At 37.6% G+C, this 24,222-nt stretch overlaps 1 protein-coding gene across 6 annotated transcripts; it reads left to right on the plus strand.

Annotated features, from left to right (window-relative positions):
- zfand6 (zinc finger, AN1-type domain 6) lies at positions 1–19,843 on the plus strand. 6 transcript variants are annotated; one of them, XR_007898661.1, is made up of 8 exons: positions 7,275–7,408; positions 8,474–8,621; positions 9,493–9,562; positions 11,247–11,359; positions 15,217–15,369; positions 15,580–15,678; positions 17,234–17,316; positions 18,349–18,481. XR_007898661.1 is itself a non-coding variant. In XM_051712263.1 (7 exons), the coding sequence occupies exons 2-7, from the start codon at positions 8,477–8,479 to the stop codon at positions 18,495–18,497; spliced, it is 729 nt and encodes a 242-aa protein (XP_051568223.1). In that variant the 5' UTR covers positions 1–165; positions 8,474–8,476; the 3' UTR covers positions 18,498–19,665. The 6 variants fall into 6 exon arrangements, 5 of the variants coding, with proteins under 5 accessions (XP_051568223.1, XP_051568231.1, XP_051568240.1 ...); XM_051712263.1 differs by lacking the exons at positions 7,275–7,408; positions 17,234–17,316 and adding an exon at positions 1–165 and having other exon boundaries at positions 18,349–19,665; XM_051712271.1 differs by lacking the exons at positions 7,275–7,408; positions 17,234–17,316 and adding an exon at positions 1,143–1,229 and having other exon boundaries at positions 18,349–19,666.
- The last annotated feature ends 4,379 nt before the right edge of the window (positions 19,844–24,222 follow it).

A 24,222-nucleotide genomic window follows, 5' to 3' on the forward strand; every position in this document is an offset into this window, starting at 1 on the left:
AACAAACAGGCTGTTTCTGGTGGGGGAAGGGGAACTTGCCCTGGCACAAAACACTTCTCAAACATTTTAATGGTATAAGTCAATTAGAAAAAAAGCACAGAGGAGAAAACTTTTAACAACGCGATACCTGTCCGTAAAGTGTAAATCATCAGAAGTCAGCAGGAGGTGAGTATATAAGGTGTTATCGATTGAATCAGCTGCAAAGTTTTGTGATTACTTTGCCAACTTGCCAAGAGCAAGACATCTCACATTTGATCGCGTCGTGTCGAAAGGTGCTTCACATTAGTTTTGCCGATCAAGAAATAATTGAGAGTGGAAAGCCCGGGTGTGTGTTTGTTGAATGGGTCGCAAACCAACGTATGTGTTTAAGCAGAGAGCTTGAAAAGTAAAGATTGGTTTTGCCAAAGTTACTAGTATGTTGGCCGTTTCTTTTTAAGCTTTACTGGCTTGTAGTTCATGCAATAATTCGCTGTCTACTTAAACGCCATTGTCATCTATTGAAACTTAAATGGCGTAATGGATCAACTGGGGATCATGTTAACTAGGGATGTGCGCGTGCATGTGAATAACTTTACTTGCCTTTTCAGCAGATTCGTTCAATGTGAACTGTCAATAAGTAAAGAAAATACGCTTTGCATATTATTTAGAAAAATGCTGGTATCATTATTAAACAGAGTAGTTTCATCGATGTCTGTTCTAATGAATTTTACACAGATTAAGCGCGATTTTAATGGTTTCACCGGGTAACGTCTGGTTTTCCATGTTGACGTGGGACACTGGTTTGAATGGGAACTGTTGATTACACTTGTCAGAGCAGTAAATCGTAAGTGGAATTATTTTATATGCAACACTAAAGCATCATAGGCTGATCCCCAGTTGATCCATAACACCGGCATATAAGAAGTTGTTTCTATCGTTACGGAGGTGCTGTCGTCGTGTTAAGAGTTAACTTTATATTTTTCTAAGACATTGCGAGTTGTCGCTCTTAGCAGTTGATGATGAGTAATAAATTGAAATTAAACGAAAATGACATCGATCAAACGCTGTGCTTGTTTACCTTTTCTGTGTGGTTATTTATTTTTTATTATACTGTGTGTGGGCGTGGTTTGCGGAACGCCACCAATAGCGCTTTAGTGGGCGTGATTACGTCCAGCTTTCATTTAAACTGACAGCGAGTCGACGTTGAGTTGAAGAAAAACATTGAGGTGGTAGCAAAGACGATTACACAGGTAAGGAGGGTATACTTCTCAATGCATCGGATTATGACACGATATTACGATGAAATCAGCTGCTAAATGATGATTTCATTGTTACTGTATGAAAAACAAAGGACACAATGTAAACAGTGCAAGTTAGCTTGAAAACTAAGATGCACCATTGCTCAGTTTAAATTGCAACAAATCATAGTTGTATTAAGTTGTTAATCGTCTGTTTACATATATTTTTTACAATCATATGTTTCTTTTTCACGGGCTAAATAGCGTGGTCCTAAAGAGTGTACTGAACAACATATGGCTGTTGAGTTTTACTGAGTCCCAAACAGGACATGGTTGCAGTAGTATAGAAGGAGGGGGAAAAAATCGATACTTTTGTGTTCTTTTGCAAAACATTATGCGTTTTCCCGAGAAACTTTTGCGTTCTCTCACAAAATTCGCGTTTTCATGAGAGGTTTCAGCTGTGTAATGAAAAGAGTAGCCCTATAACAAGTATAATTGGTATGCACAAAGCATTATCCCTAATTTTAAAAGATTTGCTATGTTGTTATTTGTAGTGAAAACATGGAAATTGCATATTATTATTATTATTATTATTATTATTATTATTAGGCCAATAATTGTTGTTGTGGTGATGGTGGTGTTTTCCCCTCCATAAATAGGCCTAACATTTCTTAATTACAATGAAAGTCATGTCAAGTTTCATAGTTAATCTATAGACACAGATTTTACATAATAAAGGACAGTAAGATTCGTTTTGGTCAAGAACAACTCGGAAATGACCATCCCTCTGCACTAATCCTTTCTAAGACTTCCACTGTGAGAGCTTTGGAGGGCTGAAAGGTATAGGGCTCAAATCTGATATATGGCCTTATAAATATTTCATATATTTAAGCATATATGTACATATTAAATTCCACAGGGATTTGGTAAAGAATGTGTTACATATCTGAATCATTTGTATTATTTAAAAATATGTTGTATATATGTACAGTACAAATATTTAAATTTTTATTTCAGTGAAAACCATATATGAACATTTTTCATATGTGTTTTAAATATTGCAATATATCAGATTTATATATGGCGTAGTGATGCAATACAGAAAGAGGAGTCACCATATCTTCTCACTTTTCTTACGTGATACAGTACTTCTACAAAAAACTGGCACCTGTCATCTCAACATATCTCTTGCAAATGCAATAGTCTGCTGAGCATTCAAGTGACGGAATATATATGGAAACATAAGTCGTGAGAGAACGCAAAAGTTTTGCGAGCGAACGCAGAAGCATTGATTATTTGCAATTAAGCAATTTGCAAGCGAATGCAACATTTCCCAGGGGACCGCAAATGGTTTGCAAGAGAACACAAAAGCATTGATTATTTTTTCCCCCTCCCTACTCATTTTTTTCCCCCACCATGTCCCCTTAGGGGCTCGTAAGAGTTTACTAAAAGGACTAGAGTATTTGTGTCACAAACTGTCCAAATCAATCTTTTTTTCTTTAAGGTAACTGCTTAAAACAGCACCACAAGCATGACTTTATTAATGACTTGTCCTAAAAGTGATTGTATCTTTCTGGTCAGGGTACTCTTATAAATGAGGTTAAAGGGCTGTGGACAATGTCTATATCAATAAGATCATGCAAAGCTAAAGTACTATTTAGTGCTGAAACTTTAGACATTTGTGATAGTCCATTTCATCGGCCAGGCAGTTATTTGGCATTTTTAGATTATCACATCGTCCGAAAACTATGTTTGATGGGCATATTAACAGAAGTGGTCCCTCTGTATGATTTTAATTCTACCTTTTTTTTTCTGCCAAAAGACAGATAGGGGAAAAAAACAGATTGGTATGCATGCTCTTGCTTGCAAAAAAGAGAGCTGGTTTTGCAATGTACATTTGAATAAGAATATAATATTGATTAGATGCACGAAACATTAGGGATTGGTGAATGGTAAATATTAGCGAATGGTGACTGAGACTTAACATTCTGCCTAACATCTAATTTTTGTTCCATGGAAGAGAGAAATGTATACAGGCTTGAGGGTGAGGGTAAGTAGTGATAACAGAAATGTAATTTTCAAATGAACTGCCCTTTAACCATCCATTAAAGTATTTGTTAAAGGTATCAGCCCAGAACAACAATATAAATGTAATTCAGCAAATGTTTGCATCACGTCTTCCTAGGAAACAAGTGACTGAAGAGAAGGGTCATAATGTAGGCTACATACTTTAAAAATCATTTAGTCTGACTGAAACTAGAGGTAAGAATTGAGAAAAGTATTATTTAGTGTGACCTTGAATGAAATGAGAAAAAAAGATTTATATATAATAAAATAAATAATAAAGATTGAGTATAAATTGACAAATTTTCAGATGTAAATGCCGTCTGAAATTGACTCTGTATTGTGTGCTCTTTGACTTGGCAAACGCTCTTTCTTGCTCAGTCTGTTCAATTCAAGAGTCAAAGTAGTGATCCTTTTGCTTAAGCTGGCTTTATACTAGCAGACTCCAAACAACTCTATTTTGTCACACTTACCAACTTTTTTACAGAGATCTCGCACTCTTCAATCAGAGGTATGACACACTTGCCGATTCAGAATGGTGGTGGGGTGACAGACATACCAACTCCCCCCGACTCTTTCTGCCTGTCACTTGGAACTCGCCGAAATAACAACAGGAGTACTGCATGAACATAAAATATTGTAGTAGAGTGATTTAGGATGCAATTCATGGAGTAACTTTACCCCGTGAATGTGTGTGATTTTTTTTTTAATTTTTTTTTATCTCCTTGATCCTTGCTGTAGAACGCTTATGTTATATTATCATTTTAGTGTAGGAGAACCCCAGTGAAAATGCTTGGAGTCAGAATCACTATGGATTGCAGTTGACGTTTGTGATGATGTGCAGCTGTGAGTGCAATTGCTGATAAAAAATTTCAGTATGACGTCTTGTCAAGTCTTCACTAAAAGAGTCTCACTGGTCACTTGACGAGACTGCTAGAGCAGTCCCAGCGACAGAGTGATTTTTTTCTAGCAAGTTTGATCTGGTTTCCCAGTTCTCAGAGCCATTAACTCAGCAGGGAGTCCTGTCGGTCAAGGGATTAATGACCTCCCGCCAGCTAATTGAATTGATCTGAAGCAGCTTTGATTGTTTAGCAGCATTTGTTTTGAATGTTGTCAAAAGATTTTAGGTTAGGGTTAGGGAGAGTCTCTGATTTCATTACTACATAAGTCACTATATCAGTGTGTTACTCATGTCAGCATAATTTTTCCTTTTAATCTTGCCACAAATGTGATGTTTTAAACAGAATGCTAATTGTTATTGTAATCGAGGTCCTTTAGACAATTTCAAGGACTATTCCTTGGTTTATGGAAGTGTCGTCTTTGTCCCTTGAACATTTCCTACTAGTTGTCAAACTCATTCAAAACAACTGCAGGAGATGCTTCATTCATAGTGACTTTAACACGATTAACTTTACTAACGTTAACAAGATTGTCATAAAATGCTATTATTAAAATGTGGACCATGTTGTACGGTGGCTAGATGCCTGGAACTAATGGAAATTCAAGTGTTTAGATCTTCAAAAAAGCGACTGCAAATGGACATATGAATGAAATTTATGCCAACTAATTGTAAGTTTGAGAGGTACACTATAGATTGTTCCCATTATAATAAATGAAGTTGCGCAAGTCATTTACTATTACATTTAGTTATAGCAGATGCTTTTATCCATAACGACTTACAAATGAGGAACATAAGCAATTTGTCACACAAAAGTCAACAATATCTGCAGTATCGAACTATTAAATTCTCAGAGTAGCTGGAGTAGCAGAAACAGGCAAGAAAAGTATTTTTATAATAAAAAAAAAAAATCCTTACCTTCTCTGCAGGTCACACAGACAGCTTAATTCAACGGCTTCATAGATTATAATAGGAGCGATCCAATATTCCAGATCTTTCCACTGAGGAAATAATTGTGAGCATCTAAAATACGGTACACTTTAATCGCCTCTCTCGCATAGAGGCTCAGTATCAACAACACGTCTGGATAAGTTTGATGTTCTTTGGGAAAGTATGTTCACTTAGAGCCTTATTTAAAGGATCCGGTAATGATACCGGAAATGCTTCAGGGTCAGAAGCGTTTTAATTCCCTTGTTATTGTTTATGTCCTTGTTTATGTTTACTAAACGTTTTTCACATGGTCCTTGGCACTGAATGTTGACAAGGCAAGCCGAAAAATTTATGTGAATTGTATGTAGGTGCTTTTTCTCTTAAAGCTATACCCAATCAGTAAAGTTTACAACCTTTGTTTTACTGCATTGGTCAATTAACAGATTAGTAGTGCAGTCCATTAAGGACCCTGCAAAGAATTTTGTCTACAAAAGAAATCTCATCTACTCATATACTTTTAAGTTCCCATTCACTCAAAATTTCAAACAAATAAGAAAACATTTTGATTAGGGATGCACCGGTCCGATACCTGGATCGGTATCGGCTCCGTTACTGTCGTTTTTAAACAGATCGGGTATCGGTCGGACGAGCCCAATCCAAATCCGATACTGTGTGTTTGTCATGTTCATTACTGTCAAGCTCAAAAAATGGCATAAAAGAACCATTAAAACACAAAGTAGTTCATGTGACTCATGCATTTTATTCAAAGCCACTTGAAGACGTGCAATAGCTCTGTGAATCACAAAAGGCTTAATAAGTGTTTAATAAGTAAATATATAAAATGCATGCGCAGCTCCAGAGCAGCGCCATTCAATAAGGTGCTGTTTACACACACCCTCGGCTAATCGTGCCCACAAAAGGTGCATGATTGAGATATATTACTATATATTACTATTATAATATATTATTATTATTATCATTTGTAAACAAGTAATAATAATATTTAAGTTGAATGGGTTCCAAAAAATAACCGTGTGAATGAAAATTGAGCTGATTTCTTACAACTAAATTGAACAAAATAGAGATCTGAATCCTTTAAAGTCCAGATACAAGTTGAAAATAAAATTGCAAAAAAAAAAAAAAAAAATGGCTTCTTTTCTACTGATGATTTATACTGGAATAATTTAATTCCAGTAAAATTGTAAATTTTGCTGCTACATTATCCAGTATACTAGTTAACAATAAAGTTTTTCTTAATAAGCTATACATTTATATTGAAATAATGTGTAGTCAGAGGTTTGTGTTTCTTTACATATTAAAGAGTACACCCAATTAGTTCCACACAATAATGTAAAGATATTCTAAACTGATTATGCAAAAACAACAACATTGGTATCGGGATCGGTATCAGCCGATACTGAGATTTCCGATATCGGATCGGAAGAGAAAAAGTGGTATTGGTGCATCCCTAATTTTGATATGCTGCTTCACTAATGTGCCATCTGCAGCCAAAAGCCATTCACACATCTTCCTAAAGTAAGATATCATAATTCTTTTGTCTGTATTCTGCCCATTAACACTCCTTTATACACCCATCTTTGCAGTAGTATCAGTGTCATCATAAATTACAATAACAGAGTGTAATCAGCGCATATTATGGCCACATATAGCATTCGTGCATTAACACCATGAATGCAAAAGGTAAACATTACAAATTGCACATCATCTACAGCATACAGTATATATTACTTTAAATCATCACCTAGTAGTCAATACATCTTTACTGATCTCATGTGAATTCTACTCATAGAATGAGGCATTAAGTCATTGATAACACATTTTAATGTCAGATTCGTTGATGTTTTACATGAGTGTGCAGTGGCCTTTAGTGTTTACATGACAAATACCAAGACACCTGTATTAAGCACTAACCACTTGTCATCAGATTACCCAAAACTGATGTTACCTGGTGTGAACAGGGGGCATAGTATCTTTGTGGAGCAATTCTATGCTACATGCAACATCTCTGAACATATTTGTTTCTTATGCTTTGCTAGTTTACTACCCTGTTTTTTGTGTGCGTGTTTTTTTTTTTTTTGTTTGTTGTTTTTTTTTTATTTATTTTTTTTATATTTTTGTTAAAGTGTTTAATTTGATCTTTTCTCCCAACCTTATGCACAGTGAGGACTGTTCATTTATGGTAGTCTGAGAGAGATGCACACATAGTCAGAGAGGAAGACCCTTACAGGCAGGTGCAGAGAGAGACAGTTAGAACATGACAGAGGAAGATAAGATAAGTGTCTTATTCACTCCATGACACAACAACCAAACATCTGCACAAAGCGTAATTTAGTCGTACACTCAGTGGTCAAAGCACAGATTGTATCCTCTAAGCTCTTTTTATGTGCAACAGACCATTAATTTGTCAGTTATGCATTCACTTTACTAATTCAGCACCCCAAAATTCTGGATTATGATGTCAAAATTGCTGTTATCCTAGTGTAACATTTTTGTAAGTCATAATGTCAGAGCCATCATTCTCAAAGGAATTTTTCACTTAAAAACAGAAATTTTGTCATTTTACTCTCCCAAAGTCATTCTTAACCTATATATGCTTTTTTATTTTCTGTAGTATACAAAAGGAGATTTTTTTTTTCTTTTCCCACTGCTCTTTTCAATACAACAACAGTTCATAGTCACCACTGCTGTCAAGTTCCAAAAAAAAAGAAAAAAAAAATCGAGGAACCTTAAAAGTAGTCCATAGGACTTGTGCACTGTAAGTCTTCTGAAGTCATACAATAGCTATGTGTGAGGAACAGAACAAAATTTAAGTCATTGTTTACAACTAATTATCCCCTCTGTCTCATCCTCCTTTTTCAAACAAGCACATACTGTTTGGTTTAGGACACATGAGAACCAATGGCATTTTGCTGCCAATGACATCAAACCTGGTGTGAAGCATTGAGGTGCAGTTTATTTTATCTGACAACGAATAACAGTTAAATGTTTCGCTACAGGCGAAGATTATCAGTAAATAACTCCTTAAGTGTTAGTCTGTTCCTCACCCAAAGCTATAGTATGGCCTCCGATGACTTACAGCACACACATTTTATGAACTAGGCTATTACTTTTATTGGGATTTGTGTGTGTACTGTATGCTTTTTTTGTCCAATTGTATGGAAAAGAGCAACATGAAGATTTTCCTTGTGTGTTTCATAAAACAAATAACAGCATATGGGTCTGGAATTACATAACGAGAGAATTTTCCTTTGATGTGAACTAAAACATTGGTTAAAAACCCTTTTACCAAACAGGAATGTCACATTTTAATTGTAATGTTTTTCTATGCTCTCTCCAAATGAAGGAAATGGCTCAGGAGTCCAACCAGACCCAAGTGCTCTGTGCGACTGGTTGTGGGTTCTACGGGAACCCACGTAATAATGGCATGTGCTCAGTGTGCTACAAAGATTCCTTACAGCGACAGAACAACAGTGGCAGATCCAGTGACACAGGTGAGGCAGACACAAAGCAAAGACTAATTTACAGCTGTTCTGTTTTGGCAAATGCTGTGTTTTAAACACAGGGATTGGGTGGGGGGGGTTCATAGTTCTGTAAAGGCATCAAGTTTTTTCTCTATTAATGTAATAGCTGTCAGAGTGCATCATTCAGTTTTAAATACGGATACTGGTAAAAAAAAAAACGAATAAAATGTACTGATAACAAACGAGAAGTACACAATTTCTAAACTTAAATGTACATTATACGCTATTTACTCCAAAATTTTCATCTGTTGACAAAGTGGTCTGTAAATATATATATATATATTTTTTTTTTACTGACACAAAGAGTAAATATTTCTGTTAATACGCACCATGATCACCCGATGCAAATATGGGCCGATAGTTTAAACTGGCCTCAACAAAAGACATGGGCATTTTGTCGCTCACTTGGTTTCTGTTTTTTGTGTGTGGCACTGCTTAGCCCTGCCCACAGTTCATCACTGATTTCATCTTGCTCCACATAGCTGGAATATCAAAAGCATTCTGATTGGCTTTAATTTGGTCATTTCTCAGCAAGAAAAATGTCACTTTCTTTCTGAACTAAAACAAATAATTACCTGCCACTGAAAAGTTGAGTGTTGAACATTGATGGACACTGCAACATATCTGTCTCTCACTATTCAGATAAAAAAATAAAAAAATAAACTAAACATTATAAGTGAGCGCTGGCTGTTTTATCTTCCATATACTTGAGCTTTTACTTCTGAACAATGAGTAAAAAACAAACACTCATTTGCTCTGTTAATTTTGTCAGCTCTGAAGAGTAAGAAGTTAAAATGGAAGTGTTGACATTTTGGATTTCCTACTCTTTCATTGCCTGCAGTGTCTTCTAGCAAAAGCAGTATTGGAGAATCTATGACGGTACAATCGACGTCACAGCATGAACAACACAGGTATCATTCTCCTCTTTACCAGCCTGCCATCAATTTTCATAGCAATTGCATAAGTTCTGGCAATTCCACAGACTGTTTATTTATGTATAGTTATAAGTGTTTATAAAGATGCATCTCTTCAATTATCCTAAAGGGGCCAGTTACACTTTTGAAACATTTCCCTCTTAAAAGTTAAATCCATTTACAATGTTAGTCAAGGTTTCTTGCATAAAAAAATTGACCTAATTTAGTGACGTGTAAAAATGTTTTTTACGTTTAAAAATTGCAATACTTTCTTTTATCCCAGTTTAATGTGCAGAGACAACTTTAAATACACTCACCGACCACTTTATTAGGTACACCTGTACACCTACTTAAATTGTACACCTATCTAATCAGCCAATCGTGTGGCAGCAGTGCTAATGCATAAAAACATGCAGGTCAGGAGCTTCAGTTAATGTTCACATCAACCATCAGAATGGAGAAAAGTTGTGATCTCAGTGATTTCGACCGTGGTATGATTTGTGGTGCCAGATGGGCTGGTTTGAGTATTTCTGTAACTGCTGATCTCCTGGGATTTTCATGCACAACAGTCTCTAAAATTAACTTGGAATGGTAGCAAAACAAAAAACATCCAGCAAGCGGCAGTTCTGCGGACGGAAACGCCTTGAACCTTGAGGCGGATGGGCTACAACAACAGACGACCACGTCGGGTTCCACTTCTGTCAGCCAAGAACAGAAAGCTGAGGCTGCAGTGGGCCTACCATCTGCTTGTCTCAGCAGAAATCAAGATTTTTCAGACCAGGCAATGTTTTTCCTAATTGTCTACCATCCAGTTTTGGTGAGCCTCTGCCCACTGCAGCCTCAGTTTCCTGTTCTTAGCTGACAGAAGTGGTACCCGGAGGGGTCTTCTGCTGCTGTAGCCCATCCGTCTCAATGTTGGATGTACTATATGTTCAGAAATGCTTTTCTGCATAGCACTGTTGTACCATGTGGTTATTTGGGTTACTGTCACCTTCCTGTCAGCTTGGACCAGTCTGGCTATTCTCCTCTGACCTCTGTCATGAACTAGCTGTTTTCGCCCACAGAACTGACGCTCGCTGGATGTTTTTTTGTTTTTCGCACCATTCTCTTTACACTCTAGAGACTCAGCAGTTACAGAAATACTCATGTCAAGGTCAAAATCACCTAGATCACATTTTTTCCCCATTCTGATGTTTGATGTGAATATTAACTGAAGCTCCTGACCCGTATCTGCATGATTTTATGCATTGCACTGCTGCCACATGACTGGCTGATTAGAGAATTGCATGAATAAGTAGATGTACAGGTGTACCTTATAAAGTGGCTGGTGAATGTAAATCATTCATAGGTTGACTTCCTGAAGAGTGTAATTACTGTGTCATTTTGGTGCTTTCGAAACATCTCTCTGTTTGTTTGAGTAGACCAATAACTTCTGGCATAACCAGTGGCATTAGTTTAAAAAATCTTTAAAAAATGGTATTGGTGCATCCCTAGTTTTTCCCACTGTACCTGGTCTGAGAGGGAGCTTTACTTTGTGAAATACAGTATGTACTATTTAAAGATATATATATATATATACTACTGCACATAAATATATGGCCCCTTTAAATGACTGGGATAAACTTTAAACTTGTTTATACATGACATGCATTCAGACTGTCATTTTACTTAAATAACACAGATCTTCTCTCAGCATCCTCTCCAGTCAGATTTTGTCAACACCAGCAGCAGCTGCGCATAAAGGTGAAGCTTCAGGAGTTGCTCAAGCAGCTCTGAAAACACAGGAAGTACCAGGTACGTTCCCATCTCTCTCTGACCTGTTTATCATGTCATGCCCTGCTCCAAAACTAGACACTGAGCAGATTGCCATGACAGCGAACAAGATAAAAGCTCTGCCCAACACCATACAAACAGCCAGACGGCAGCCTTTTTTTAGTTGCTGTAACTCTTAGGGCTGCTGCTCGCCTTCCATATTCATGTGATTATTTGCTTTGAAACCAGGCCAGTGATAAAACTAATCTTAATCTTGAATTTGGACAAAATGCCTTTGTATTCTCCAAAGCAATTAATAAGTAAGAAAAGTACTAAATTTTTTGATAACTTGTTAATATTTATGCAATGTCAGGGTGTTTTGGGTGGCTAGTAGGGCATTGCTAGTTGGTTGCTATTGTATTGCTTAATGGTTGCCTAATTTTTGACCAAGTCAAAAGAGACCATCCCTTAGTCTCTATGAAATTATATTCTGATGCCTAAATATGTGTGGGGACTTTTTAATTGAAGTCTTTTTTTTTCTTTTTTTTTTTTGCTAGTTTTTCATCTGCCATGTGTAAATTATATTATATAATCTTAGAATATAAACATGATTCTGTATTTGTTTCAAACATTTACAATGTGTAAGCTTTTCTCACCCAAAATAAAGAGGTTACTGTATATCTATTGGGAAAGAATAGTACCACAATTGACATAGGTGGTGCACTTTCCAGGTAAAATGCTGCTTTAAAAGCTTATTCAGTTGGAACAACAAGCCTGTCAATGTTCATGTTTATAATCAAAAGAGTATATGTTTGGTAGCTGTATATCTACTGTACTCTTCTGGGTCTTTTTTGACCCAAACAGAAAATAAAACTTTGAGCCTAATGGGAGGAGTTCTCTTTTTTTTTTTTTTTTTTGAGAGAGAGAGAGAGATGATGGGTTAATGGACTTTATGTGGTGTGGTCAGACAATGAAGCAACTTAAATAAACAACAGTGAGAGACTGTAGTGATAAGTGGTACAACAGCAGAGCCAAAACAGATGGCATGTCTTCAGTGGAGATAAAAAAGGATCAAAACAAGGGACTAAAAATGGTTCAAGGAGTGTAAACCGAAAACGAACTAAAATGTTTTCAGAACGTAACCGAAAACGAGAACTAAGTCATTTAGAATTGTTCCGGAGTGAAAACTATATTTTTAAATGCTGGTAACCAGTTATAATGGTTAATTTCGTTTCAGTAATTTTTTTTCATGAAACCAAAGGTCAATCAGTTTATCACAGTAAATTTATTATCAACTACACCACTTCATGTTGCTCGAAAAAATAAAACATGTGCTTTGATCCTGAAGGAAACTGCTGCATCACACATTTCTTTGCCTAATTGCCTGCTGTGAATGAAGAAATTTTTAACAACTATGTATAATTACTACATATACTCAGGGTTGGGGAGTAACGGAATACATCTAATGGGAATACATGTTTAAAATACAAAATATAAGTAACTGTATTCCACTACAGTTACAATTTAGATCGTTGGTAATTAGAATAGTTACATTTCAAAGTTTTTTGATTACTGAACAGATTACTTTGCATTTTATTGTCATTTAATTTAATATTTAGTCCTTTCAGATGGAAAACATTTATACATATAAATGATGCGATCCAAAGTGCATTTGAACAGCGGTGAAACACTTTCTTATGATGTGTTACATTCATACGAGCAGACAGAGAAGTAAGTTTGAAGTAAGTTTGGAGCAGAAGAAATCGAAATAAACCTTGTGTAAATTGTCAGCTTTACGCTAAGCTAACTGCCCAGGCTATCCATCTCATGAACAGTTAAAACTGCCCCTTTGAGCAATAATTAATGTGCAATACACAGCTTTGTCTTTTTATATTATCCAACACATCCTACCTCTTCTGCCATTACATTCCCTTGCACTGTATATAACAGATTTGTACTTAAATTTGCACTACGTATGTATATATGTGTGTGTGTGTGTGCGTGTATGTATGTATGTGTATGTATTGTCTATTGTGTATTCTATATATACTTTTTTCTTACTTTATATACTTTATTCAATTTTAATTATTTTTTAAAAGTCTTGTTGCTGTTTTTGTATTGTTGTATTGTACTGGAAGCTCCTGTCACCAAGACAAATTCCTTGTATGTGTAAGCATACTTGGCAATAAAGCTCATTCTGATTCTAAAATGCTATTTCTAGCCATTTTACATGCACATGTTACCAGGCACGATCGTATTTTTTTTTAATCAAGAAAATTCACGTTGGATCATAATTTCTTTTTTTCTAGTATGACCTTTGATATTAGGGCAAAAATCATATTCTTGATAATTTTTGTATTGTTTTCCTGTAAAATATCTAAAAATCCTTAAAACAAGATCAGTTTGATTTATCTTGTTTTAGAAACAACACTGCATAAGATATTTAGATTTTTCAGAGAATGTATTTTTAACATGTATTTTGTCTTACTGTACTGGCAGAGTTTTTAATAGTCAAAACAAGTAAAAAAATCTACCAGTGCTGAAGAAGTAATCCAAAGTATTTAGAATACGTTACTAACCTTGAGTAATCTAACGAAATACGTTACAAATTACATTTTACTGCATGTGTTCTGTAATCTGTAGTGGAATACATTTCAGAAGTAACCCTCCCAACCCTCATATACTGTACATGTACGGCTAATCCAGATACAAGGAAAACATTATTGGAGGTCAAAAGTACCTTTTTACCTCTAAAAGCAGTACCACTGTGAAAACAGTGAATCCAAGTCTTCACTGAATTATTGTTAGATATGATGCATTAATACAGATTTTATGCTATCAGGTTTTGACTGAGAAGCAGATATGTAATTAGAATTATACTTGACTGTTAATTAACTGTATGCTTGTTATGATTTCTATGCTGATTAAAAAAAATGTATTGCCTTTAATTTGGGTGAGGCAAGTGTCTAATTTTGGGCTTGTTTTTCCAAACCAGGTTGCTAGTTTCTCTTGCGAGATCTGGCAACTCTACAATTGGTATTTCACCCACCCTTTAGCGCAGAGTACTGTCATTTTAAAAATAACGTTATTAATCATTCTTTTATTTTGCTATAACCGGTAAACTTTTAGAAAGGAGACTGCGAAACTTCTGAACCGGAATAAAAAATAAAAAAAATACAGTTTTTGCTCAGAACGAACCGAAATGAAAATCATTTTGTTTTTAGTCCCTGATCAACAGATGCAACATATCCACAAGTGTGCTCAAACCACAAATGCATAGAGCAGATCCACACATCTGCTTAATTCACAAATGCATTCATGAGAATGCACAAATATAAGCTATACGATGATTTCTTTGCTGAATGATTTCCATTGCTATTCTGTCTTGAAGATGTCAGTGAATGTGCTTTTGAATTTGTGAATCATTTTCAGACTCTTGTTTTGTGGCCTTGATTCACAAATATGAGCAAACTGATCTCCAATGAATGTGTATCGGCCTTCTTCCTTCTTCATCGCAGACTAAAATACCACCACCTGCTGTCCGCTTAGACCAGAGACATTCTGTTTTCTTTTCTCTATTTCCCTCCCCTTGGAACCATTAAGGTGTATGTTTGGCTCTGTTGCGTACATTTGTAGATTGTTGTGTGTGCATTTGTGAGATGTTTTAATACTGTTTTATCTCCAGAGTCTTCTGTTGCAAATGAGCAGTTTGCTTGCAAACAGGCGAGAGGTGAGAATGTGGCAAGTTAAGCTGATGTCTAGTTTTGTCAGTCAAGAGAAAGTTGGAAAATAAAAAGGACCTCTTTTTTTTTTTTTTTTTTTTTTTTGCGATTTTAAAATGGCATTTTAACCAACATGTCTGTCATACGCTGACATGGTGTGTTTGTTTGGATGTGTAGATGAAGTGTCAAGCAGCAGATTGACAAGAAACATTCAGGAGAAAGCTACTACAGACCAGCTGCTTACAGCAGGTATCTCAATGGAGTATAGCATATCAAGAGGAAAGAGAAAACTAGAAGAAACTTCTGTGCAAGTAGACTTTCGACTGTCTGGTGAGTATTGCGATCAGAAATTCCATCTTAGACTCAGATTTTCTTAATGAGGGAAAATATATTCCCTGCTGATCAGTGTCGCATGTGTTGATTTTGATCGGTAATGTCTGTGGAAAGTTTCAGTTTCAAACCAGAAGTCGACCAACTCCAAGATGTTCTTCATGTTTCAGCATTTCTAAATGTTTGACATCTCTGTTGTAACAACCTCAGAATCAGATGCAGTCTCAGAGCAGACCTCTGACGTACCAGACCAGTCAAAACCCAAGAAGAACCGCTGCTTCACATGTCGCAAAAAAGTGGGGCTCACTGGTACGCAAAAATTACTATCTATGTATATTTTATAACAAAATATCATAGCAAGTGGTATTTATTTTAAAGAACTATAGCACAAAGAAAATTATTCTAGTGGTTAAAAATAGAAAAACATGTCTGTAGTTAATGTGATGAACTACACCTGTGGTTACTCTGCTGGGACACCTGTGAACTTGGGGAACTGACTTCATACATCAACTTAAAGACACAAGTTTGTTACAAGTAATTATAAAAATGGTGAAGAAAAGTGATTTTAGTTCTGAGAAAGGCCACTTGGTGTGATATTTTGTTATCTATTGAAATTAAATTCATACTCTGTGTGTGTGCGCGTGCGTGTGTGTGTGTGAGAGAGAGAGAGAGAGAGAGACTTAGTATCCCTAATGTTCAATACTTTTATGGCACCACTGTGAATGTATAGGCCATATACAGGTATACACATCGCTTGAAGACTATGACTCCATTCATAGTGACCTTGTGAGCTAACTTGCTGTCTACTGCCTACAAAAGTTCTAACTGAAATGGAACCGCCTAAGTGAGCGATTATTTGGGATGCTCTCCGTTGCCAGCAACCTGCATCATATAAAAAGGGCTTCTCATGCGAAGCACGCTGGAGACTCTACTCGTGGTTTCATAGTTTGGTGTTAGCATGTAGCTAAGCTAACGCAGCATGAAAATACATAGCATACACAAATATTGGGTGAATTAGTCAGAGTGAACTATTTTTATTGATATTATTCAGTATTGAATCAAATATACCTATAATCAACATTTTCTTTTGCATCGTACACCTGACTTCTCAGTAAAGGATACATGAAGATTTTGGCCAAAAGAAGGTTTCTTAGAAGGTACAGCCTTCACAAATCCTTTTTTTTTTTTTTTGCTAAATGGTAAGCTAAACACTATTAAAGTATGACGACACTACGGTATAGCAGAGACTATTTAGCCAGAGACTGACTACTGGTATTTAAATGAATGGGAGAAATGGGAACAGCCAACTGGTGTTGAAAAGGAAGACTTACCTTAGAAAAGGAAGTCCCACCTTACAGGTAAGAGTCACCTTTTAGATACAGACATCGACTGTCCGTCAACTCGTGAATGCACATGTGCATTAGCTGAATTGTGTGTAAAAGTGTGAGGTTTTTTTTGTTTTGTTTTGTTTTTTAGCATAGTCTGAGCTAAAGAAGCACAAGTTATGATGCCATCATTGTCAGATTTTACTGCTGATTTTAAATATGTTCCTTGATTGTAATCTTGACCAACCATTTTAGAGATTTTGGTCTTTTCCCCATTCAAGCAGATAGGAGCTTTACTTTTATGCCGCTTGTTTACATAAAAAATAACTGCCCAGCCTGCATGTGAGCATTCTAAAGATGGCTGCCAAGCGGATTGACTTGCCTTGAAAGGGACTTTGGGTATAAGCCATCAGACGGTAGCAGCAAGAGCAAGCCATTCGCTGCACAGATCAATTCAGCTTCAGATGAATCGCGCAAGTAAACGTTTAGAGGATGACCGCCTACATATTCGTTTTTTATTTGTTGTTTTTTGCTTGCAGAACAACACATGATGTAATAAGAAGACACTATCAATCCTTGAGATTTTCAACCCAGCATTCACCCTCCTTAAACCACAATGACGGTGACTCTCAAAACTACATTGAACGATTAAAAGAGTAAACATAAATAGTGTGGGGTTCAAAAATCTTGAGTCTGATTCGAAATATAAATTAAACTTGGAAATAGTTTCAGAATTTGAAAAGTGGAAGACATTGGCACAGCCATTAACGAGGTAAATTAAAATGGGACTCCATGTCAGAAAGGTTACTGGCCCTTGCTATATAATGTAGAGACTATGTAAGATTATAATAAATGTGTTATTGGGAATTATATTGCTGTATGTATAATGAAATGTGTAGCATGCAATAGATTAGATTTTAAAGGGATAGTTCACCCAAAAATGAAATTTCTCTCATTTACATGCATCCTGGATGTGTATGACTTTCTTTTGCAGAACACAAATTGAGATTTTTAGGAAAATATCTCCGCATTGTAGGTCCTCACAATGCAAGTGAATGGAGAAACAGAACTTTGAAACTCCAAAAATCACAAAGTCAGCATAAAAAATAATTCATTTGACTCCAGTGGGTAAATCCATAAATTAGAAGTGATATGATATGTGTGGGTGAGAAACAGATCAGTATTTAAGTCCTTTTTTTAACCTATAAATCTCCACCTTTGACCAGCCTCTACCAGTAGGTGACGATTGCACAAATGCCAATTACCAAAACAAAAGAAAAGGAATGTGGAAGTGAAAGTGGACATTTTTAGGAAAAAAAAAAAGACTTAAATATCTATCAGTTTCTCACCCACACCCATCATATTTCTTCAGTAGATATGGATTAAACCACTCGAGTCTTATGGATTACTTTGTGCTCACTTTGTGATTTTTGCAGATTCAAAGTTCTAGTCACCATTCACTTGCATTGTATGGACCAACAAAGCTGAAATATTCTTCTAAAAATCATAATTTGTGTTCTGCAGAAGAAAGAAAATCATACACATACGGGATGACATGAGGGTAAGTAAATGAGAATTTTTATTTTTGGATGAACTACCCCTTTAAGATTTCTTTTTAGATTTGAGTTAATATGTCTTTGTCTCTACATGACAGGCTTCGACTGCAGATGTGGACACTTATTTTGTACCGTTCACCGATACTCTGACACTCACAACTGTAGTTTTGATTACAAGGCTGATGCAGCTGAAAAAATAAGGAAAGAAAACCCTCTCATCATCGGGGAGAAAGTCAAGAAAATTTGAGCTGTGGATTGCAAAGATGTTTTGGCCCTCCCTTCCCCAACACCTTTTTCAAGACCCTTAAAGTTGTATGTGCCACAATTAACCACATCTACGCAAGTTTGTTTAGTGCCTTTTTTTGTTTTATTTGACCTCTCAAATATATTTACTTTAAAAATACTGTGGTTTGTCAACTACTAAATATTTATATAATTGCAGCATTAGGTTAATTCCCTAAATGAGTGTTTTTTCTGATATACTGAGACAACTTGGGTGGCTGTGCATTGTGCAAAGCTTGCATTTTAAAACCATTGCCAGATTTTGCCTTCGTTTTTTGTTTTAGATTCTTGAAATCAGGAGTATAAGCAATACAGTTACAGATATTTACTTTCAATTAAAAAAAAGGTCCTTTTCAACCTTATTTCAAATAAAGGGGCTCATACAAGTAATTTCAAATATACAAACGATTATGCATGTGCGACTGCGTTCTCCAAATTAACACATTTTTTGCACTTCACTACAGACTGTGATTACTTTTTTATTGTTCATATATGAGTGAAAGTTTTATTTATATAGTTCATTTATGAGTGAAAGTTTTATTTATGTTTGTGTGTTCACTGCATTCATGTTCAATAAAATGACAAATCACACTGTAGCAAGGGGTATAGTGAATCAATTCATCTTGCTATAATATCGCTGTTTATTATTATTATTATTAGTCAAATGCTTTATAAGACACTTGCTTTGGAATCTGAGCTCTGAGATAAATGAAATATGACTGATTTTAATACAAGACTGGAATAAATGGTCATTTACATATTACATGCCTCTGTTTACTATCTGAAAGTGTTGCCAAGTCTGCAGGTTTCCTGCCAAATTGGGCTGCTTAATTTGTTGCAGGAAGATATTTTTTTCAGAACTCATAGAGGAATCGTATGATTTCGTTTGAGTTGGCTAAATTGTGGCTAAATCGTAATCATACGAGTTGGGTTGTATGACTTTGTGTAACTTACACCAGCCCATCAGGTGACTCCATCTCCTAAAACTACTTACAATTACTTTCTTCCATCATACACAACATACTCTTTATGCTTCAGATCATGCTTAGGGACTACTTTATGGTTAGGTTTGGATATAGATTTTGGGTTAGGACATAAAATTAATTGGCATGCACACAACGTCTGACCTGCAGAACTTTTGCTTACAAAGGCTAATTTATACTTGCTATACTTTTGTTCTGCCAAATGTGTTCGTTTGGTGATATTTTTCCTGTTCACTCACATCTCTGAAATTCTTGACCTGGGAGAACTAGACTGGTCGAAGAGCATTGAAGATTAGTTAAAACTAATCATGGGTGGGGTTTGGATGTGACTTTTTTTATTATTATTATTTACAATTAAGTGTGCCAGCTGAGGAGTTGTTGCCTTGGTTACTGTCATTAAAATGGATAACTTTGAAGCCTGTCTCTCAGAGATTGTGCAGAAGTATATTTTTTGTATAATTCACAGCGTAAACTCCACAAAGACAGCATCGCCATGACAAATGAGTGGAGAAAGATTCGAGTTTTTAAAAGTGGAAGGGGCTCTGTGACTAGTTTAGTAAAGCAATACAGTGTTAAAAGGGTCAGTCAATGGAGAGAAAACCCTGCATTATAGACTTTATTCCCGCTAGCACCATCTTTGTTTTTTTTTTTGTTTTTTATGGGAATGACAACAAGACTGTGAGGGATATACTTACAGTCTCTTCAATGGGCTGTACTGCAGTTTAAAATATTATTTGGTGGTTAAATCCATATGTTTTGAAGTGATATAATAGGTGTGGGTGAGAAACAGATCAGTATAGACCTTATTTACGCTAGCGGCATCTTTGTTTTTTTTTTTAATGGGAATGACAACGAGACTTTGAGGGATAGAATTACTATCTCTTCAGTGGCACGAACGGTATAAAGCTCATAGATTACATATGTTTTTCCACAGCTCATGTTGTCTGGAGTTCCCCTACGACTCAGTACACTCGACATTGCGTAGTAACGCATATGGGGAGTGCCTTCTTACACAACCTAGTTGAAACCTCTCTACAATAACGCCAATATTCTAATATTGGCTATAGTGTTTGAACCCCGCCTGTTTTGGCGCGAAACTGCCCGCTATAAAAACACCATACAAATTTCCTCAGAATTTCTTCCTTCAAGACAGCGATCTTGTCTAGAAGCCCTCTACCTTCGCCATCCATATATATGAGTCAGTGAGCGGAATTTTTGCAGGAAGACTTTCCGCTCCCCTGCAGTGCTCTGGCGAACATCACACTGCCTCGCCGATTGACGCTTCGCTGGTGAACGGGCCTCAGCAACCTGATTCCCCGCAGCGCTTCGGCAGGGTTTGTGTATCCTTACAAAGCAATTGTAGATTGTGTATTGTATATTGTGTGATATAAATATATATTTATATATCTAAAAGAGTCACTTACGTGTTCGCATCTTTTTAAAGATGTCGTTCCGTAAGTGTTCCTTGTGCAAGAGGCACTCAGTTGGATGCTCCAGTGTCTCCAGCCGGCCTCTTTGGCGGCTCTGTGAATGCTGAGCGTTATGTCGCGACTCAGCAGCAGTCACAGGCTATGAGACACTTTATGCCCAAATGGAGTATATCACAGCCGGTTCACCCTCGCTCTGTTTCGTGCCAGCACCCGACTAAAAGCCCCAAACCTGCTGCCTCACCGGCACCTGCGTATCAGCACGTGCAGAAAAAGCACTCCTGATGGGCACAACCCTTTGAAGCGGAAAGCAGAGCCCACGGTTCCCTCCGGGTCTGCTCCAGAAAGGCTCGATTGGAGACACAAAACACTGTTCCCCATCTCCCCACTATGTTTGCCGGGAAAGGAATATTGTTGTTCACAATATTGTTCAAAATGTTGTTTCTGTGTCTTGCACTCAAATAAATGCAATAAAAAATGCAATAAGTGCAAAAAAGAATACAGCATTCATTGCAAATGCACGAGATGCTCACACATTATCAAAAAAGAGCCCTTTTCCTTTTCAAAGCACAAACATTATGCGCAACCACTTCCCTATAGTGAGCGTCGCATCATATCATACAGTGAGAAAACCAAACTGCCCTCTATCCCATTACGTGGATGCGTGGCGAGCCCTAACAGGTATTTCAGAATGGGTGCAAAAAACGATTGAACATAGTTATACGATCCAATTTGCACGCCGGCTACCCCATTTCAACAGTGTTCTGTCTTCCACGGTTTCACCCAAGGATGTGACAGTGTTACGAGCTGAAATACACAATCTCATCATGAAAAACGCAGTAGAGATTGTGCCAAATTGTCAAGCACAAAAAGGGTTTTATTGCCGTTATTTTCTTGTTCCATAGAAAGACGGTGGACTTCGGCCCATCCTGGATCTGAGACATTTAAATCGCACACTCATAAAGCGCCTATTCAAAATGATTACTCAGAAACAGATCTTATCGCATGTATGCCCACACGATTGGTTTGCATCGATAGATCTGAAGGATGTGTCCTTTCATATCAAAATTGTACGACATCACAGGATGTTTTTGAGATTCGCGTTCAAGGCAACAGCGTATCAATTCAAAGTACTACCCTTCGGACTGTCTCTGGCTCCTTACACATTCACAAAGTGCATCGATGTGGTTCTCGCCCCTCTGAGACTGAGCGGTGTACACATCTTGAACTACCTCGACAATTGGCTGTTACTGCCACAATCAGAGGCTTTGTTATGCCAGCACAGAGACTTACTGCTTCAGCCATTCTACAGTGTCTGTCTCAGTTCAAACTGGGGAGAACACTTCCACTGAAGCTGTTTCAGAAAGCATTGGGATTTATGGCAGCGGCATCTAGAGCTATCGGCTGTATTTCTAGCCTTAAAGGCTTTTCAGTCAGAAATAGCAAACTGTCATGTCCTGGTTCGCACAGACAACATGACAGTTGTGGCATATATAAACCGCCAAGGCGGAATTCAGGAGACTTCATCCTCAAAATGTATTGAGGATTTGAGAAATATTCGGCAAAGCAGAAATCCAGCTGTTTGCCTCAGTGGAGAATACCCACTGTCCCCTCTGGTACTCGATGTCAGGTGGAAAGTGGTGACCACGGATGCTTCCAACACAGGTTGGGGGGCGGTGTGCAATGGACGCCTGACTTTCGGCACCTGGACAGGTACGAGGAGGGCGTGGCACATCAACCGCCTAGAGCTATCGGCTGTATTTCTAGCCTTAAAGGCTTTTCAGTCAGAAATAGCGAGCTGTCATGTCCTGGTTCGCTCAGACAACATGACAGTTGTGGCATATATATACCGCCAAGGTGGAATTCATTCACCACCACTGTTGAGACTGATGCATCAGCTCCTCCCATGGAGCGAGCATCATCTCCTCTCCCTGAGAGCGACATATATCCCAGGCCGCCCATGTCACACCAAGGGGGGATGCCGGGCAAATGGAGACTTCATCCTCAAACTGTATTGAGGGTTTGGGAAATATTCAGCAAAGCGGAAATCGATCTATTTGCCTCAGTGGAGAATGCCCACTGTCCCCTCTGGTACTCGAAGTCCCAAGCCCCGTTGGGAATGGTGCAATGGCACACAAATGGCCAGTGAAACGCAAATATGAGTTTCCCCAGTATGCCTGATTCACTCTGTCATATGCAAAGTCCGAGAGGACAAGGAAACGGTTCTGTTAGTTGTGCGAAATGGCCCAACCAGCCATGGTTTCCGGAAATTATGGAGATGCTGTACAGCTCGCCATGGGAAATACCGCTGAGGAGGGATCTCCTCTCTCAGGCGCAAGGCACAATCTGGCATCCTCAGCCCCAGCTGTGGAACCTGCATGTGTGGCGCCTGAACGGGGCACACTACACACACCAGAACTGACGTGTTCAGTCATGAACACCATTTTACAGGCCTGAGCACCGTCCATGAGACGCCTCTACGCGCTAGAATGGAAAGTGTTCACTGATTGGTGTCTCTTACATGGCAAGGACCCAGTAAACTGCCCCATACATGAAATTCTATTATTACATAATTACATATATACATAATATTTCTTCAAGAGTGATTAGACGCAGTACTCACCCCGTCAACGCTCAAAATGTGTATGGCAACTATATCTGCGTATCACGCACATGAAGCCGGCGCCTCTATTGGTAAGCATGATTTAATCATAATGTTCCTTAAGGGAGCAAAGCGATTAAATCCACCTTGGCTGGCTACAGTCCCAACTTGGGATTTAACTTTAGTCCTAAAAGCTCTCGCAGGGCCTCCCTTCGAGCCTTTGGACTCTGTTGATTTGTGCATGCTCTCCATTAAGACCGCACTACTGCTGGCTCTGGCCTGAGTAAAACAGGTAGGTGACTTGCATGCACTATCAGTTGACAGTTCATGTCTGAAGTTTGGCCCCGGTCTTTCAAGAGCCACTGTCAAACCCAGGAAAGGCTATGTACCCAAGGTCCTAACCACGCCCTTCAAAGCGCAGGTGGTTCACCGTGAGGAACAATCATTGCATTTTTTATGCCCTGTGCGGACACTACATACATACATTGAGTGTACTTGCCAGTTCAGACTGTCTGATCAGATCTTTATATGCTATGGAGAATGCACAAAAGGAATGTCAGTCTCCAAGCAAAGGCTCTCTCATCGGATTTTCGATGTAATTGCCCTGGCTTATGAGTCGCAGGGTAAGACTTGCCCAATTGGTATTAAAGCACACTCAACTAGAGGCATGGCCTCCTC

Source organism: Myxocyprinus asiaticus, chromosome 1 (genome assembly GCF_019703515.2).
Source record: "Myxocyprinus asiaticus isolate MX2 ecotype Aquarium Trade chromosome 1, UBuf_Myxa_2, whole genome shotgun sequence".
NCBI classification, from domain to species: Eukaryota; Metazoa; Chordata; class Actinopteri; order Cypriniformes; family Catostomidae; genus Myxocyprinus; species Myxocyprinus asiaticus.